This window comes from Aphis gossypii, chromosome 2 (genome assembly GCF_020184175.1).
Source record: "Aphis gossypii isolate Hap1 chromosome 2, ASM2018417v2, whole genome shotgun sequence".
Classification (NCBI taxonomy): Eukaryota; Metazoa; Arthropoda; class Insecta; order Hemiptera; family Aphididae; genus Aphis; species Aphis gossypii.
Window position 1 is genome coordinate 7,390,218 of NC_065531.1, and position 22,756 is coordinate 7,412,973.

At 23.9% G+C, this 22,756-nt stretch overlaps 1 protein-coding gene across 1 annotated transcript; it reads left to right on the forward strand.

Annotated features, from left to right (window-relative positions):
* The first annotated feature begins 387 nt into the window (after positions 1–387).
* On the forward strand, positions 388–8,537 carry LOC114125779 (uncharacterized). The gene is made up of 5 exons (XM_050202411.1): positions 388–391; positions 6,744–7,009; positions 7,098–7,234; positions 7,734–8,028; positions 8,166–8,537. Exons 1-5 carry the CDS (start codon positions 388–390, stop codon positions 8,535–8,537), a joined length of 1,074 nt encoding a protein of 357 aa, XP_050058368.1.
* Positions 8,538–22,756: the final 14,219 nt, after the last annotated feature.

The window sequence follows — 22,756 nt, forward strand, 5'->3', positions numbered from 1 at the left end:
CGACTAATAATATAATAGTATAATAATAATAATTATAATGATAATAATTAATTGACATTAATTATAATTAATGTCAATAAATCCTCTTAACTGTGCAGGATTACCCATAGAATACTTATATTAGAATTAGAAAAGTTATAGATAAACACAATATAGGTAAAAAATAAATTCGAAAAAATATGTTTGATAGTTAAATTGAAAAAATATTTAAAAAAAAAAAATGCGTGAATTATGAAAATAATGAATATATTCTTAAATGTGTTTCTATTCTGTAAAAATTTGTTCCTCCTTAATTTTAGTAAATTAACACCATGATGTGCAATATTCGAATTCAGGTAGTCTTAGGATTTACATATATTATACTTGCATATAATATGTTATATGAACATGAGTAAGTACGGATAGAACGTAAAAAAATACCTAAACCATACGATGTATATATCAGGTATCTTCTTTTATTTTCGGCTATATAATAAAACCAATAGAATATTGTTTATCGGATTATCTACAGTAAACGAAACCTTGTAGTAAGTACAGCTATACTTGATCGCCAAAAATATCGAAATTTTAAATTGATTGAATGCATATTTCAGTACCACATATAATAAAAAATATTGTCTAGATAAAATATATTTTCATGCAAAAATCCAGTTAAGAAACTGAAATATTTTTAAATATTATTATTGTTTTTTACATTTTTATGAGCAATAAACATCCAGATTCCAGATATATTATAGTTGAGTAGAGTATACTCCATAAGTCGAATTATATTATCGAATCGTGTTAAGATGATTGGTATAATATACATTTATCATGTATTACGTACATTATAATATGTAATTAAGAATTTTACTTGAAGGATATAGTATGCATAATATCAATCGAATATCTATAGTTTTATCTATGCTTATACAATTATCATACCAGAAGACAAAATCGTATGTCACTAAAATCGAACCACATATAATAGCGGGAAAACGTTATTTTATAACACTTAATAAAAAGTATATCTTTTTTTATTTTAATTAAAATGTCTATAGTTTCAATAGTTGCTAAATTTTTATGGTGTATTATATTATATTAACCATGACTTTTAATAAATTTTTTGATTTACCTAATTAAATTCTAATACATTTAACTGTTCTAAATTAAATTTCCAAATTAAATTATTATAAGATATATTTATATATATAATATACATTGAATTCATTTTATTTTTTATTATTATTTACTGTTTTTTTTTTTTTATATACATATAAAAACAAGGATTATTCACAATCCCGTTACTAGCGTAATGACAACTACCGTTGATTATCATTGTTAAAATAGAATATGACGTATATAATTCAAACATACAAAAATATTTCTTATTGTACATCATTAAAAATAACCAAGATATAAAACAATGCATGTTTGTTAACTGTCTACTCCAATACCTATCAAATATGAATGATGAGCCGCTTTTATTATACATTTTGTTTTTTCGAATATGTTAACTTTTATAAACAATGCGTCATAGCTGTTCTGAATTAACACGGATCACTGTCATGGACGGTGCATGAACTGTGTGACCTAATGAAAATAATTGTAACAATAGTTTTTAATTTTAGCTCAAACTATTACTGATTTTACGCACCTAACAAATGTCAACTTAAAAATATTAATGAAACTATATTTTATTTTTCGTCATAGGGGACAGTTTACTTAAATAATCATAAATATTAAATACAAATAAAAATGGCATGGTAACGATGACATAAAGAATGCAACATTATTATGTACAAAAAAAATACTAAAACGTACATTCGAGTTAAAAAGTTTTGAATGTATTGACAATAGAATGATTATGTAATCACATAAAAAAAGTTGATATCAAATAAATTTGATTAGGCGCTGGGCGTCAAAATATGAACAAATGGTTCAATTACTTAGATATTTTTATAAACGTAGCAGCAGCTAATTTATGCTGATTAAATTCCTTTTTAGGAACATTTTTAAAAGTCTAAATAAATAAGCTGACAAGTAAAAATATTTAATGCTTGCGTATTTTTTTTTTTTTTTTTTTTTTTAATAGTATACTAGTATTTACACAGCCACGCTCAGTATTCGTGTTTGATAAAAGGCGCAATTATTATTAGAAAAAAAAAATAATAATAAATAAAAAGAACAAAAAGTAGGTAGCTACTGTAAAGTTTGAGAGACACGTCAAATAAGAGAAATACTCAATACGAGTGTTTCAAACAGACGATTATTCCGCAAACAGAAAAAAATAAATAAATAAAACACATTTGAGCACAATCAGTTGTGAGACTAACCAATAGTGAATAATTTTGTTTGTATATGTTGTTATTGTTTTTGATGTTCTCGAAGAAGTTTATTTTTTATTTAACCCGACCGACCTACGACTGAATAATACTAAATGTATTTATATATATATTGTACATGTATGTAGAGGTACTTTTCTCCCGTCGACGAACAGCGCCTACCTACTCTACCGCGGGTTTGTGGGAAATCAAAAATTGCTATCGAATCAGACCGGATGATTTATTTTCATTGCGGGAACCGGGTGTCACGGCGACACCGTGTGTTTCTCATCGATAACTCGCAAAATGCACAAAACTTGTCACGCATCGCTGACGACTGATCTCTTGTGTATACATTTACGTACGTGCATATACTAGACGTGGGATTTGTGAGAGTATTATTGCCGGATGTCCTAAAAGTATGCCGAATACTATATAATACTACCTATAACTAGTAGACAAAAATATTTCGTCTTCTTGCTGTCACTATGATAGCAATTTATTCGTTCTTATGAAACCAAAGACTTTGTGACTTTATATACAGTGCCTTAACAGTTTTTCTGTTTATTGTTACTTTTATTGCGAGAAACATTATAAAAGGATCTGAATTTATATTAAGTAATAATTTGTCTATTATGAAAATGCATTTGCATGGTAAACATTTTAAACATCATACTATTAAGGTTAATATTTTTTTTCATACAAGTATAATGCAATCGCAGTCAAGGCCAATTATGTATTTTTTCTATAATGATCATTTCTTCATTTCCTTTTTTACAAGGTGTGTTGTTGTGCATACCGCAAACGATCGTGTTGAAGATAAGTGGTTTAAAGTATTTTACTGGTTTTAAACCATAATCTGCAACTACAGATGAATTCTGTTATGAAAATTTTATTTTCGGTTCGTTAAGCAAATTTATGTTAGCAATAAATTGAAAAAAATATTTATAAATTAGTTTTTTGATAGTTCAATAATAATTTTCGTTGTTAAAATCAATCCAATTGTTCACTAAAATATTTTCTATAAAACTCTTCTCCCGAAATAAAATATAAAATACCTTGTCTCTTTTTTACCTTTTAAAATAATAATAATTCTGGAAATCATAGAGATGCTGAGGTACAAACATTAAAAACGTAATCATTTTATTTATGTAGACTAACATGTATTGTGAAAGAAATTTGGCAGCTTAAATAAGTACCACGATAGAAACATAAATTAACAGCTCAACGAAGCACCGTTATAGATTTCCGACCTATGTATTGGAATTTCACCAACATAATATTTATTATTGTACACATTTATTTTACTAATACAGAACTATTGATATTATATTAGTATGCTGGTATCTCTTATAGCACGAATTTGAGTTGATTTGTAGGAAGATTAAGGTGTTAATTTTTATTGAACTCGATTTATAATTTCTAAAATAATAAATCGAATAGATATATTTCCATTTATCAAGAATAAATGCTTTTTTAATTAGATGATAGTTATTTTTTTTCAAACACTTTCCAATTTTAGTAATAATAAAAATATATTAACAATGTTTATCAAGCTAAGTATGTAATAATTAAAAATGAATGAGAAACTGGTATTTAAAAAATGTTTCATTATAACAATTTATACGTTTTTCCATTTAAATTCTCTTAATAAAAAACCTTCTTATATACGAATTATATATAATATTTTTTAATGAATATTTATTTTCTCTATTTATCAGACTTAATGTTTGGAACAAAGATCTAAAGTAGAAAATTAAATATTTTATTAGTTTTTAATGTTATAGTTTAATATTCGTATACCAATATACTGTATTACTGGTTCTAAATTGCCTTTGAATGTTGTGATTTAAGTCTCGGTACTTTAAAATAATGATAATGAAAATACACTACTTTCTTACTTTGATGTACACAAAACACAGTTCATTACATCCGATCCTTTAGTCTTTACAAATATTTTGTAGTGTATTATATAGGTAATATAGGTACACGACTAAACAAAATACCATTAAAAATGACTTTATTATTATTAGAAAGCTAATTAATTAGTAATCAATGTTAAATTATCGAAATTGTATGATCTATATTCTATCTAATCGTTTACACGCTGATTAAACTTTTATAATTAGTCAGAAATTAGAATAAATAATGTTTGGGGAGAGGAGTCATTAAACATTTTATTATACAAACATCAATATTATAATTTAATCCGTATTATACCTACGTATATTTTAAACAAACAAAAATATTTTGATAAAAGTTATCAATTTATTAATAATAATATTAAAAGAATTATTCTGAACTTATAATTTATGATAAAAAACGATAAATTTAGTTATTGTAATTACGTTTTTCATCAGTATTGTATTTATTTTCTAACGTTCTATAGCTAATGAAAAGCTATTCTAGCTGTTTTTAATTATTTTAATCTACAAATAAATGTATCAACATCTATAGTTTAATTTAAAGTAATTTTGTATTTATTTTAGTTTATTATTAGTTTAACGTTATATGTTGGTTAGTTTAAATTATTTATAAAAGGTAAATAACAATATAATATGATGATTTATTGTAGTATCTACAATTGTTATTATTTCTAAAATATTTTTTATTTTTTTTAAATTTTATTTTAACTTAATTATAATTGTAAAACAACATTTACTAAAAAGTTTAATTTTTTTTAAATAATGAGTGGTGTAGATAATTAATTTGAAAAATTAAAAAAAAAACAATTGGTTGAATTTTAAAATTTAAAATTAATATTTCTTAGGACAAGTAATATATATATATGTATTTCATAAATGCGATTATTTAAATTATTTTTTATGAAAAAGAAGAAGTTAACAGTTGGGCAATAAATAAATATATGAACTATATTGAATACAGAGATAGACATCATTCTGTGTAATGTCAAATATCCTTTTGGTTGATATTGTATTTCACTCACATATACGCAATAGTACAAAAAGAAGTTCACGTACACAAAATAAAATATCGGTTTGTAAAGAAGAATGTCTTTGACGATTTATAAGACTCGGGCTGACAGGACACAAACGAAATGAACAACTTAAAAAATTACTCGAGTGAATACATGTGAATGTAAATTTATATTAGAAATACATTATCGTTATGTTCTAGTTGGTTTCACTGACTTGGCTGAACTAAAATATTCAAAATGCACATATTTATAATTTACTTCAGTTTAATAGACATATAAATTATTCACAAAATTCAGATGTAATTGTCTAATATGTTTGTCAAAGAAATGTAAACGATGTTTGTCGGCTTTCAGTTAAGGTGAATTTATGAAGGAATTGTTATTGCAACAATAAGTATTTTATTATATAACACTTTTATTACTGACATTTTTCTTTGACGTTATACTTTGTATTTCTTAGGAACATTTCTTGAAACGACCATTAAAAAGTTTAGACAGATCGTTCAGCATTAACAGTACTGGTGTTTTGCAACGTATATTATGTACTGGAAATAACTCACATTTTCATTATAGATTGTGGAAATACGAATTATTCAACCAAATGTTTTGTGTTCCAAATATTTTTTTTTTATAAGAAATCACATGGAAGGTTTCACAAATGTGAATATTAAAACATATTCTCCTTTGATAGTTAAAAAGAAGTATATTTACTTAGAAAAAAACGAATAAGATATTATAAAATATTATATCGAATAAAAAATATGACATACATCCCCGAAATAAAAGGTACTATATATTATCATTGATATCCGACCGTCAGCATTTATGGAAATGTAAACCGATATCACTCTCGTTCGTCGATCACTTACATGTATACATAGCATTCACTATATTATTATACAGTTGACATGCTAATTTTTTTCTCTAAAAGAGTCAATACCTCGCGTTGCAGTATCATTTTTATATTGTTTTCGCCTCATTGGCGTTTCTGCTCGCAATACGAGAGAACATTTTGCATCCAATTTCACCTTATTCAATAGACGCTTGTTTTAGTTTCTCTCGTTCATTTTTGCATATCAAACGACCTCTGTAAGTGTTGAAAAGTATCTTTTATTAATAATTTTAACCATTGCGCAGTAAACGATTAACGAGGACAAGTCGCATAATTATTAAATGGGGTGCACACCCTCATGAATAGCATGGTGATGGCGAACTTGTTTATCATACAAATTATTAAGGATTCTCATCATCGTTAAAATCAATACATTTTAATTGATTTCTTACGTTGAATGCGTACAAATTACATTAATAATCATAAATCTAAAATATGATTATAACTTATATTTTCAGTTAGATCACTCAATACCTACAACGGTTATAGTAAACCAGACGGGATTTGGCCACGCGGCCATTGATTTTTCTCCGGAATTGTCAAAATATTTTTTTTTTTTTGTATTTTCTCAGTTATGCTGCATAAACCAAATATACCAAACATTTTGAAGTATATGAACGGTTTATTGGCTTCTTAAATGTATCTGAAAAACAAGATGCCGAGACCCTAGTAAATGCAATTCTCAACTTTTTAAAATTATGTAAGTTAGACCAAGTTCCTATTGTCGGGCAGTCCTATGATGGAGCCAATGTTATGTCAGGCAGACAAGGTGGCGTTCAAACTAAAATGAAAATACACTATCCATATGCAACTTACATTCATTGTATGGCTCATAAACTAAATTTGATTGTAGTTGATATGTGTAAGAATGTTAAAGTAAGTTCCAACTTTGAACTTACCTATTATCTTTATAAAAATTAATAAATCAACAGTTAATTTATAAAAATATGTGTATTTTTTAAAGTATTCAAAGCAGGTTTTTAATATGTTGGAGGCTATATATGTGCATTTCTCAATGCCATCTAAGAACAAAAAGTTGCAGGATATGCAAAAACTTCTAAATATAAAAATATGTACTTTTTCACAAATCAGTGATACTAGGTGGGTTTGTCGCTATAAAAACTGCAAGGCAGTTATAGACAACTTTAAATCAGTCATAAATATTTTAAATAAAGAAGTTGAAGATAATAACGACAGAGATGTCTCAAGAGCGATTGGTTTGTAAAAATTTATTTAAGATATAGCAATATAATATGAAAAACTAGTTAAAAATAAAACAACAATTATTTTTTTTCTTTTTTAGGTATTCTTTCATGTGTGCAAAAAGGATCATTTATTATACACCTTCATTTTATTAGCTATGTTTTAAATATAATCAATATTCTTAGCAAACAATTACAAAACGACAGTGGGACCCTTGGCCAAGCAGCCAGTTTAATAAATGCAGTCATAAAAACTTTTGAAGATAGTCGAAATCAGAGTAAAATATATTTGACGATTTGGGAAACTATAGTAACATTTTCTCAACAATATAATATAGAATTAGAAATACCCAATAGAAGTAATAAATAATTTAATTTTAGTAAGGTTATTAATTGATTATAACATATATCATATTTTCATTATTAATAGTATCTAAACGGAAAAGAACAGAGCCTGAATTTCTGAAAAATTTTGTTGTAACTACAACAACTGCAGCTGAACACGAGGACTCTGATAATGAAACTTATTTAATTGATTACTGGAAAGTACATGCTTACTATCCAATAATAGACGAGGTTGTAAATAATCTGAAGACAAGATTTTCTGCGGAGAGTTTGAAGTTGGCAATTTCTATTGATCACTTCTTCAATCTGGACTATGAAAAAAGTTCATTTTTTATTCAACAATATAAGGTATGTTAAATGTAATAAATAAATCAACTTAAGTGAAAACTTATAAAACTTATGTAACCAATAACTGAAGCATGAAAGTACTAACTAACTGTCTTATTACTTAAAGTAGTATTAATAATGTGTTATAATTAATATAGGATTTACTGAAAGTTGATTTGAATTCACTTCAAGCTGAAATGATGGTTGCCAAAAACTGTATTCAAAACTATAATAATAAACCTGAACAAAAAAATCAAATAAATTTATTCAAAAAAAATATAACAATTTCAACTTTTCCTAATGTATATAAACTTTTAAATTTAGCTCTGACCTTACCAATTTCTTCAGCATCATGTGAGAGGTCATTTTCGACAATGAGACGTATCAATACATATATACGGTCAACTATGACTCAAGACCGTTTTTCCTCACTGGCAATACTAAATATTGAAAGAGATATTTCAAATAATATTGATCCTAATGATATATTAAATATCTATTCAAAAACTAATATACGCTTGGAATTATAGTTGAAAACAAATAAATGTCTTATTTTCATTTAGTTAAGTGTTTTTTTTTTTTATATTATTTTTGCAGCCCCCCCAATATATTTGATCACCCTACGCCTATGGTTATGCATTTTGATTTCTACATAATTTTATTATAATGAGTATATGAATAATTGTTGCAGTTTTATATAAGTTGCTATATATTTTAGTTAATTACTGTTAATGAAATATTTTCAATTTTCCAAAATTAAATTTTCCTGGTATTTTACTACCATCAAGCGTCAATTAATTCCAAGATCGACGTAAATGATTCGTTTAATCTAAGCCTTCAGGAATTAAATCACTTTTTAATAATTTATTATGTCTAGAAAGTTTTAATTTAAAAAATTAAAATTAGGTAGGTACTATTATTCATTCAAAACTTTGGTACACACGCATGATGGTATAATATATTTTTCAATAATGATTTAATGATATTTGACCGCTACTAATTTGATTATTTGAATTGCAATACTGTTTTATTTTAAAAATGGAAAAATGAAAGTGCATATCACGTGATTAGATTATATATATAAAAAATATTACAATATCAACACTATTTTGTATTATGATAACTAATCATTGATTAGTAATTTCTATAGAAACATTTTCATAAAAATTATATAATATACATTTTGGTAAGAATTATGAAAAATTACTAATACAATTATTAATATGTAAAAAAAAAACAAATTCTTACAATTATGTATATAATAAAAAAAATGGTATCTTATGAACTTATATACCTATATGGCTATATAAAGTATATATATATATATTGAGTAATTAAGATTTCGACATCTGAGGTTATCAGCCCAAAGATTTTACATATTGATCTTAATTCTATGAGAGTATATATCGTCATAAACATTTGGGGAAAGGGAATTGGTAGTTTAAATTGTCTTAAAATAACTTTCTTAGGACAATGTCCATGAAAAACGTAAAAATATTTCCTGAACATTATTTCAACTTATAGATAATATATGAAAATAAATAATGTAACGAAGTATAAAATGTCCATATTATGTTGACATATATAATTGGAACCTTGTATTATGTGTATATCTATTTCAGCTAGGTAGGTTACAGGTAAAACGTTATTTTCGATTTTATAGAGTAATAAAAACAATTTACTAAACTGTCTACTGTTTGAACTATACTATGTAGCTTGTATGAACTAAATATCGACCTTTTTGTTGTTTTATTAAATGTTTGTTGTGTTGATATATACAGTACTGGACAAAGCTGAAATGGATCATCAAAACTGAAAAGCTTAAAGTGCTTAGCTTAAAAGTGAATTTTAATTAGTCGGCATTTAAGTATATAGCCAATGGATGTGTTTACACAGATGAGTATAAAGTTTGTCGAAACTAGTCAAACACTCGTTCTCCATTCTCGTTTCTCAATTTCACTTTCCTTTCGTGGATTTTTAATTAACAATTAGTGATTAGTCCATTTTGCAAAATTCTATAAAACTCCTAGGTGCATGATATTGTTTTAGTTGTTTTTATGTTATTTTTGCGTTCCGAAATCAAAGTAAATTAAATGTTTATCGACAATATACGTTGGAAAATGATCAAGAATTTCCACGTTTAATTAATATTTCTTTTAATATTTATGAATAGTAGTTTTACAAATGAATTATTATAAGTGCTTTATAGTAGTTTTGATTCAGAACAATAAATCACAGTTATAACTCACGTAGTCACGTGGAATCGAAGATATAGTTCCCCAGAATTAGTATCCTTATTCTTATTCTTGGCTAAAGTATAACATCTGAAAAGTTTTTAAATACATTAAAAAGACGCAAAATTATTTGTTACTTTTAATTTTTTGAACAATCAGAAAGAAATAATAATATTTATTTGTTATTAAAAATTAAAAATTTATCGATATAATATAATCGATGTTACTAGGTGTGTAAATGTGAATACACTTAAAGGTATTTATAACGATACCTACCTATTATCATATATTTATAAATTTAATCTTTAAAGTTGTCCATAATTTTAATCAATATTAGCATTGAATCTTTTAAGATTATAAAAATATTTTATTAATCTGTGAAACATATAAAAAAATCTTTATATTCGGTAAACTAGTCGTTTTACATGTTATTAAGTTCATGTAAATATTTAAATTGTTTGCCATTATATATTTATAATGTTTGTATATTCTCAAAACAAATAAAAAAATACGATAGAGTAGAAATAAATTATCACTAATAATATAACAACTATATGCAATTCAAGTAAGCTTTGATGAAAAACATAAAATCATACCAAGAATATTATGCATGACTTATCAATTAATTATTCACTAACAGCTGCACCATCTCATAAAAATGGAATATCAATTTTAGCTTATCTTTTGTTTATCTTTCGCAATTGATACAAATTAGTATTAAAATATATGATAATTTATCGTAAGAAAATAATATTAAACAATATAATAATTACAATAATAGGTATATTTTAGTTATATATTAAATATACAAACCATGTTTAATTTTAAACTAACCTAAAAATCATATACCTACAATTGTTCATCATTGTTTTCTTGTTTCTACTTATAATATTCTTATAGTGTATAAATATTAAATATATCAAATAGTTAATTCTATTTAGTTTTTACGGATTGAATATTTTCGAAATTATTTTAAATTCTAAGTGAGAATAAAATTAATTGGTCTCAAATTGACTTAAAATGCTTTTTGAATTACATGTTTATGATAAGACTCGATTTATTCTATGAAAAAGCTCTAATTTTATTAAATAATGATAGTATACTCTAAAATACCAAATCTAAATTTAGAAACAGTCTTTTTCACAAATATTTCTAATTTTTTTAAAAGAAAGTACAAGAATCAGAAAGTTAGTATTTTAAATTGTTTTTTTTTTATATAATCCTTGAAACTTTAAATTTTCACATAATCCAATATTTAATGGAATGCATTTTCATCAGATTAAAAATATGATGATTTAATAAAATAAAAATTATTAATTTACTGTTTCCCTTATTAAAAAAAAAAAAAGTCACTATCTCAAAAAATAGTAAATAAATAGCAAGTAAATAAAAGCTTATTTTTTTTTTATCTTAAATGAACTTAAAATATTCAGGTATTAAATAATACCTACTTAAACGCAGCAGCAAAAGATTATATTTTACAACGAAAGTATATAAGATATCGTTTTATGTAAACTTAATAACTGTTATATAATATATTCTAATTTTATTTCAATATGTATATTTAAAAATCCAATTATCTATTTGTAAAATCATTACACAGTATAATTTATTCATCTCACTATGAAATTAATAATATTTATTTAAATATATATCACAACAACAGCATATATTATGTTCAATACATTTTTAAACACATAAATATTAAAATTGTATCTTAAAAAAAGTAATTCCATTATCAAAACACGACTTCGTTGTTTAACTGCAATGGTTTTTTAAATAAATTTTAAAATGTTCATTAAAAAATGATTAAACATTCCTTTCAAATAATGTAATTAAATAACAAAATACAGATTTTTACTATTAATAATTATAATTTATTAGTTGTATCAATTTTACCTACTTAGTTTATTAGTATTTTACAATGCGTAGAACTATACTACGATGGATAGTTAATTATAAAAAATATTTAATACTTATTTATAAATCTATAAACATATTATTTTATATTTTGTTTTGTAAAATTAATAGATTTTTATTATTGAAGATTATTAAGTATTTTATATAAAAGCGTAAATATTATATTAATAGGATATAATCGATTGAATTTTGAAATATGTCGAAAGATTGGAAACGTAGTTAACTAACCATCCAAGTTTTATAACAATATTTTGTAACTTCTAGTTAATTCTCTTGTTATGGTTTATTGTATGAAAAAATAAAACTTCTAAAACTTTTGTTTAAACTAAAACAAAAAGATATTAAGGTTTAAATTTGTATCAACAAATCAATATTTAACGAAGAATAATTAAAACAAATGGTACGGGAATGTTCCATTGAATTGTTATTTATACCAATATACCTATGTTTTATTATAAGTATTTAAATTATCAATATTTTATAACATTTGATTTTCAATATGATTTAAGTTATTCAATATTCATACATTAAAAGTATTTATATTTTAACTTTTACGTTTAAAATTTAAGATACAGTAATATTAAATTTAAACATTATCGTAATAAGACATGAGTTTTAAAATTAAAACCTTAGATTAAATTACATTATTTCTTGGACATTTTATCGAAAAGTTTCCTATACAAAGTACAATTGATGTTCTTACATAGCTGAAAGCACTTTATAAGTTTTAATAGTTAATACACATTTAAATTAATGTTTATAATAATTTGGATATTTAGAAGATAAGTTAAAATAGTAAAATAAATATCATATACATAACGATTTAATATTATAATTATTACAAGTTTAAGAATTTGAAATACATATATTTTATATTTATGCACCATTAAATAAAATGTTATATTTCAAGGATTGTCATGTATTAACTCAACTATTTAATACGTATGTACTTTAAGAGGCTAGCCAATTACCTCATACTGAAATTATGAAGTTATTAAATTATCTTTAGTACACACATGTCTAGGTAGTAGTTATAGTTCACTCATTCGTTCATCTAGCTAGGTCCAATTACAACATTAAGATCATTAAGTAGTTCACGAGGAAATGTATCCAACCAGCTAAAAGCATAATTATTAAATATACTTAAAAACCTACACTCATATTACAATAATATTTAGCTCTTAAATGAGAGTTTACGAACTGTAAAATTGTTTCAAGTTCAACCATCGTATAAAATGCATAAATATAACATTTGGTATAATATCACATTAATGATACCTCTAAAGGTACATGACAAATAATTTATTAAAAAGGGTATTGTGAATGTTTTTTGTTTATACTATGCTTTACAAATTGTATCATAAATTAATAGGATTCCTAGGACATTATGAAATGCACTTCATATAAAACATATTTAAAATATTTAATTTATAACACAATGATTTATATCTTACACCCAAACAGGTTTTTCAAAATCTAATTTTCTAATATTTTTTTTTATATTATAAACATATTTACCTCCCCCTATTTTATGGATTGGTATTATAATCTTGTATATGTGTGAGGAACTGATATATTTTTAAAATGCCAAAAATAGTCGTCGAGGGTAATTGATCAACACTCATATTAAATGTACACATACATTTTACTACAAAAACACTAAATTCTACAATATACAATTGATACTTTTGATGATCCTTTGAATGTATTTATAAATTTATAATAAAATAAAATTTCAATGTAGAACTTTCATATTATTTAAAATAAGCTAAAAACGAATTATTAAATAATTACAGTTTTAAATATTGTTTATTATGACGTTTTAGAGTAGGTAATAACTGCAAATACAAATAAATTTATTTTAATTTACATTTTAGAATAATTTAATATATTCACTATCGTCCAGAATACATAAGTTAATTTGATATTTAATATAATATATACTCAATTTAAATGGAGTATTTTCTGTTTACAAATCATTATTTATTTAAATGTAATATCAATATAATATATACCTATTATATGATTATATCTTCCAACAAGCTAATAAAACAACACATTTTAGTTGTTATTGTAAATAGTACTATATAATGATAATACATATTTTTATGTTTATTATGAATACCACTAAAATGCTATATTAATTTTAATTTTTTTTCTTAATAAAATTACTTTTGTCTTTAAAAATTAAATTTGTATACTAGTTATTAATTATACAATTGTTTTTATTTATTCCCAATGACTATAGTAATTAATAATATTTCAATATTAATTATAAAATAATAAAACATAATAAACGATAAAACTGAGATCATACAAATAGGCAGTATGCCTAGGGTTATCTGTATAGCTATACTATAATCAATAATTAATAACTAGGTATTGTCCGCAATAAAATTAATAATCAATGAATATAATTACATTTTTTTTTTCATAGCTTATAAAAGATATCTTTTGTCATTAACGCCATCTTATTTATAAATTAAGTTTTGTTTACTAAAAAAGTATAAAATATAGGTAAAAGTAAAAGTATTGTTTCACCATTCAGATACAATTTATTTTATCAATGATATATTAAAATTAATGTGTTTTTATATTTACTAAATGTAATCATAAAAAATACAAGTACTTATTGAAAATAAAAAATATCCTTTTAAACAAAATCTAAGAATTTGAATTATAGGTACAAACATATTTTTTAATACGTCATTTTTAAGACAAATAATTTTCAATTTAAAATAAATCTACAACAATAAAATAATTATCACCAGCGTTTTATGAAAATATTATTTATTAAATTACAAATGCTACGCCAATACAGATTGTCATATTACAATTATCATTATTTACAAAGTAAATTCCAAATATTTATTAATTTCCATTTTCATATAAAAATAATGTTTCAATTAAATTATAAACATTTTTTTTTATATAGCATCATATTATATGACATCTACAACAAAATTGAATTCTTACTTCTTTGCATGGATTTTTTATCCATCACTCGGGAATTGTCAACAATGATTAAATATACAGAGATGAACACTGAGTTAATATTTGCACTGATAAACTCTTATGGAATTACAAAAACTACATGTTAGCTATAAAATGTATAAGGGTCACTGGGAGTGTGAATAGCATGATGGAAACGAAAAATATTAAGGTTATTGAATTCGTTATTATTTCTTTTTGCATTTAAAAAGTATAATTAATTTCCCCTCGCTTACTACCCCACACACACACACAACCATCCACCCATCCATCGACTGGCTATAAAAATTTTCAACCGGCAAGGACCATTCTGAATATACTTTGCTATTTTAATATTCACAAGGATCGACAAAGAAAATGGTCCAATTACCTTTTGTTAGGTGTACAATCTGGGGTTTCGTCTGGTTATGTATTTTTTTGCTCTTCTTTCCATTTCTCTTTGAAAATTATAAAGACGAGATGAGAATGTATAATAAGACCGTTTATCCTTATTCGAGTTCATTTCTTCATAACGCTATACTTCAGTTTCCGAGTGTACTCATCATGTAGACTTTCAATCGTTACCCGTTATTTAACATAAATATATTATATTGTATAAGTATATAATAATATAATTGGTCACTTTATAACTGCACTATAAGTGATATCATAATAGTGTATTTATTTCAAAAATATACATTAGAATTAAGCTTAACTTTATTTTATATATTGTGTAACTTATTTATAAACTATAATATATAATGTAATGTGAAAACAGTTTTTTCTAAAAGTGATTCGATTTAGAATACTCATGAGTATATTCAGGGCAAGTATTAATAATATTATAAGTAAAATATTATTGTGTTTCGTGTGCAATTCTACATTTTTATAATTTCAAAAGAATATTTTGTAGTATATTGAATCATAGTATTATAATAATAACACATCGACAAAGTTTTATCGATTTGATTTTAAAGCATCCTTGTGGTAACAATCGAAAAGTTTGAACTTTAAAACTATTTTTTAAAACCTATTTTATGGTATATATAATTTAAATAGTATATATATTTTATTGGATGTGTTGAATTCTAAAATTATAACTTTATTACATTAAATATAATTTTTTGTACTTTAGATAAATATTTATACATGTGAGTACCAGTACACGCATACTTGAACAATAAATATATATCATTCTACACAATAATATGGTTATGCTTTTTCAACGAAAAAAAAACAGTTCAGTTAAATCTGATGGAACTTAAACTTCTACCATCAAAATAGCAAGCACATAATGTATGAAACTATGAACATTTTTATTTATTTCCACGGGCTTTATTTTCAAAGCCTTCGGGACCCAAAGCATTCGGTAGTGTTCACAAAGGCTGATTTAAACGACGTATTCCTTATAAGTTATACCATTGCATATACACATTATTGGATCTTATTTCTCGAGCCATCGGTCCGTACCTATATAAATTGTACATATGATGTGATATGTTAAATGTACTCCAAAAAACTTTTAATCATTAATTAATAAGATAAATGAAAACATAAATAGTGTCATAATTATTATGTTTATATTATTGATTGTTTTCCATCACAATTCGTCTATAATGGAAATAGGTTTGAGCTAAAAGTTGTTATAAGTATTTTTAGTTTAAAAGTTGTATCCCTAGTCTTATACTATTAAAAGTATATTATGTATTATACAAAATGTCAAGATGAAAAATATCCCACTAGATCATAATTATATTCAAAATGAAATCTTTGTTTGTGTTAGAACAATATATATTTTTTGGAACGTATTATGAAGTTGGTGATAAAAAAAAAGAAGAAGAGTGGAATAGGATATTTAATGCTATTTTTTATATATATTTTTATTTATCACACATGTTACTGAACAATAAAAAGTTTATTTTATCAAATATACCCAGCTAGGTAGTATATACATAACTGAATTTTAATGTCAAGTTTACAGTAAGATGTATTGAATGTATATAATAACACTGTATAATGTATATAAATATTATGGTTTAAAATTTATTATAAAACATGATATGATAAGATCGACATCACATTAAACATCGTATTTTTTATTTTCATTTAGTATAAACAAAAATTATCTTAAAGTTTCTTTTTATTACGATAAATTTGCTCATATATTATATAAATTTAATACGCACAGATTGCAAATATTATAAAACATTTTTAGTGAAAAAAAAAGTTCTAACTCTCTTGAAAAAATTATAATTTTTTTCAAATAAAATGAAATTAATGAATTTTTTTTTAAAAAAAAAAGCGTGGTCGAGCGAGTACCGCTCTGCTGAATATTAGGTGCCGCGTGGTCTATGAATCACTATAAAATATATATGAGTGTTAAATTTAAATCTAATGATAGGTATCATTGTATACGAAAAACGATTCTGGACGGAAATGATTTGTCAGCCTGGGATGAAATATATAAAATATATTATATTTTAAATTTAGTGGTGAAAAGGGTAGTTATGTTTAAATGATCTGAATACCCCAAAATTAAACCATGAACAGAAAATACCAATTTAAGCAACTGGTGTATGTTTCAAGTTTCGATAACTAGAAATTTTTAACTATAATAGTAATCTAAAATTATTTGATAGTAAATCGTTATTTTACAAGTGAATTCTGGATTTAGTAAAAATTTAAACTAAAGATACATTTTTTTTAATTGATCAAAATTCAAGTTCTTTTACAATTATTGTAAATCAAACTTATAGGAAATATTTACACATTAAATTTTCAAATCTTAGCTACGTATACAACATTTTTTATAAATTTGAACTACGATATAATTTGCAAATATTCATGATTTTAACGATTTTTTTTTAATATTTGAACTTCAAATGCTAATAAAAAAAATTGTGCATATGTATTCTTATAATTTTTGAATCACTATAAGAATAACTTATGAGGAACTTTGGTATTAAATTTTCAAATATTTTTACTTAGCCAAAAAATTGTATCGATATTTATAAAAAAAAAAAAAACTAAACAATAATTCAAACATTTCAAATGCCTATAAATAACATTTAAATAAGCGAAATATTTTGAAAATTAAATTATGTAAAGAAAATTCCAATCTAAATGATTGGTAAAATTGTCAATTATCTATGAATTATACTTATTGAATAATAATAAATATTGAAAATTGTTTGAGAATAAATCGTTACGCTCATAACATTTTTTCCTATAATGACTCTTTGAGATTTCTCAAAAAATTTCTCTTAGCTGTTTAAAGAAAAACTTATGGAATTTTTCAACCTTATAGATATAAATACAAAAAAATGTATGTATTTTAATTTTTAAACTACAAAATTTTTTGTAAATTTTCTCAATTTTGACATTTTTCGTAAAAATTTGAACTTGAAACACTTATAAAAAAAAATTTAAGTTACGATTTTTGATTTTTTTATAATTACAAAAAGAACGATAATAATTTATAAGAAATCTAGTGTTAAATTTTCAAATTTTTTTATCGACGTTTCAAAAAAAAAAAAAATACTTGAAATTCGAAAATTTCCATTGTCTATAAATAGCTGAAAAAAAATCCAGAATATTATGAAATTTTAACCGTGTATAGGTAACCATAATATAAACATTTAGTGAAAATTTCAAGTATTTACAGTGATTAGTTTTTTAGTTACAACAATATAAAAAATCGAATTTTTCGAAAACTGTTGGAAAATTTTTACTTTTGACCTCTATAATGCACCAAGGATATTCACTTTGCCATCAGAAATCACCCTTGAAGTTTGAAATTGAAGCATTATTTCGTCAAGTTATACTGTACACACACACAAAAAAAACACACGCGTCATTGTAAAATCAATACATTCATCATTTGGTTCAGAATCTAAAAACAATCATTACTAATAAAATTAAAATACTTATTTTAATTGAGTTAAATGAAAAATGTAATTGAAGAAGACTAAAAAGTGTAGTTTATTCAAATTCTTGAGTGCATATAATTTAAATTACGAAGAATTTAAATCACGATATTACTGTGACATATTGTGCATGTGTAATTATAGTGACATAATAAAATATACCAAGCAACTAGGTCAAAAAAAAAAGAAGAAAACTCGCAAAATTCTGAGCGGACATTGTTGTGATAATACTAACATATTTCAAATAATAAATCGTCATCAAAATATCAAAAGTTCTTGGACGTTTTATTTAATTGCAAACTAAAATAGCTCGAATAAAAGTTTTTACCCTGCCCGTCAATTCCACTGTAGACAGATCACAATTCACATAATAAACGGTCTACTTTAAAAATATGAATTAAAATGTATAATAAATCGAAATACTAATATGTTTTGGAATATAATATCGTTTATACGTTCATGCGTTGAAACACAACATCAGTTTATAAATTATAACACGCCGTTGTGTGCTTCGATAACCAGATTTAAGGAAACATAAGACCGGTAATGTTACTAAGTAAATCAAATGTGTGCCTATGCATATGCGTATACAGGGTGATTTCTAGGACAAGTTAACCCTACTCAATTCTAATCTATCACTTATAATTATGCTTTTATTTTAAGTTCTAAGGTTTGAATTTTTTAAGTATACTAAATTATACCAATTAAAGAGTATTGTGTGGCATTATAAATTGTATTTTAAAATTAATACTACTCTTTTTTCTGTAAATTGTTAAGCTAATTATCTATGTATGCAGTATTGCAATATAATATGCCCCGACTTACTAACTCATCATTGCCTAGCCGGAACAATTGAAACCATGGATATAAAATTTAGTCTGTAGTTTTGTTTTATGATATACAGCTAGGTGTACTATAAGTAAGTATTTTGTTAAGTTCTAAAATATATAGCTTATAATATATACATTATACTTGCATCTAAATTTAAATTTAAATGAGTACCTATAGTTCCTGAATTATTAAATATCAAGTATATTTAATAATTCCTAATACAGTAATTTAATTAAATACATAATCAAAGGATAAAATAGGAATAGCACCATGGTTGGTGAATAGTCCCGTATATTATGCCATGTCCGTAAGTTTTGTTCGACACAGGCTTTTCGAAATAGGGTCGCCCAAACGTGATGCATAATAACCATGTACATTATACGTTTATTTTGTATGTATAAGAATCTGACCGTGTGTGTATACGCAACATCGTCGTCGATGAGACTATATTCACTTGCAGTTGCCGTAGAAACTCGGATATCCCTATGGGTATGTAAATCACTAGTGATACGCAAATTCATGTGTCAGTGTGGGAAATATTCGAGCAGGTCAAACTTCAGCAATTTTAAATCGTTCTTATTCCATTTCGATTCCGGAAACCCAAATCAATATTATGCTGCAATATGTCTATATTATTTTTGTCCTATTTAAATCGACCGTTTTATCGTTTCTCTCTTTATTTTTATCCTATATTTTATATAACCACATACACACGACTTCTATATGATACGTATTGAACTAGTTGACCCAGCAAGATTTTTATTTATGTAAATGTTGTTTATTTTAAAATTATCTTTTAAATGCATCATTATGTGATAATTTAATTTTTGGGTACCTAGATAGATAACAATTTGTTTTATAGTTTTTTTCGAATTCGTGATTGCAATAAAATATTTAATATTTATACAATACATATTATAATATCAGGTAAACAAAATGTTATCTTTTTATTACATATAAGGTTTTAGACATTTTTAAGATAGAACTGAATAAATTGATTGATAAAAATATGTTAACTTATATAAGTTTATGTAGTATATTCAAAAGATAAAGTAGGCATATCATAAAATTAGTCAAAAACCGTTTTTATTCTCTCGTAATAAATATATCTACAAAGAAAAATATTCACGGCATTTTATTATTATCTTAAGAAAAAATCCAAAATAAATAAATTTCGATATATTTTTTTAAAAAGTCTTGGGTAAACCATCTGTTTGAAATAAATGTTTCGAGAGGTTTAATGGTGTTTAAATAATGTTAGCTGTGTGGGAAAAATTACTCGAATGCCTATATAACATACACATAGATACCTTTGTACAACATTTTATTTTTAAGGGTTAGTTGTTGTTTGATTATAATTTATTTTATTATTATTTCCTTTTTCGTTTCCTTTTTTTTTCTACAAAACATAATCTTTTATCCATGTCGTAAATAATTTTTTTATTTCGTTAACGACGCATAAAATATGTAGTATTTTTACACATATACATGCTTCAGTTCTTTTGGATCAATTATTATCTATTTATACAATTTCTATTCAAGTTACACATTTTTGGTAACAAAAAATTTTCCTACAATTCCAATATAAAAATTTAGAAATAACATAAAGTTGTAAAATCAATTAAATATATATATATTAGGAATATGAATGATTATTATTAATATATTGAATCTTATACATTCAAAACGATATAATGTGGACGTTTAACTTTTAAAATGTAAAAAATATGTTTAACTTTTTTCCTAGCTAGATTTTAGACTATGTATAAACAAGGTATTACCTATAATGCTGTATATAAAAATATAATACTCAATTTAGATACATTATACATATATAAATATACATTTATTTTGTATAATACGCATCTTGTATAACTGTTGAACGTAACTCATAAGTTATGATACAAACTTAAAATATTCCACACTATAACAATATTTTATAGAAGAAAAGTTTTTGAAGAAATGATCTACCACTTAAAAATTTCTATTCTAAAACGATTTAAATCGTCTTATATAAACTGCTGATGTGAAACATTAAAGTATGCTCATTTTTCTTCCATAAAAACTTAAACCTTTATTTAATCTTTTATAAGTGTAGTATAACGATTCAAGTATTGAAAATTATCAAAACATAATTATACAAACTGTGAACACTTAATGTAATCGATGTAAAATATTGTATTATGCTTCAACATTATAAAATACTTAAATTTAAAATTTTATAGTTAATAGTTATGAGTCGTGATTTATAGATAAAAATTAATCATTAATTTAAATATATATATATATTACATGTAAAATAACTAAATAAACAATACACATAACTACATGTTACGTTCCTAATAATATATATATGCGAATATGCGATGTTCAGGTTTTCCGCCACAAAAAATGTATCATATGCTTATATATTTTTAAATACATAAAAAAAATTTTAATATTGTTTGATAATAAAACATTTTTTTTTCTTAATTATATTGGTATACCAATGTAGATAAAGTATATATTATAAAAATTAAAATTTATGATTATGGATACATCAAATAGTTTCAGGATCTATTATTTTTTACTGTACTTACTCTTAATTTCTTAGTTAGATCGTATAGTATATAGATTATAGGTGGTTTTATTTAAACGTTGTATGATCTGCTATATATTTATAATTGTGATAATTACATAATTATTGTGGTGCTAAATATGTTAATAACAGATAAATTATGTTTATTTTTTCCAGATAGAATAACATACATTGTTTTTAGCTGTTTTTATTGAATAAGTAATTAATACATTGATCATTATAATTAACTATACATTGATAAGTAAACAAAACAAAAAACTATATAAGTATCTATAATAAAACTCGAATTT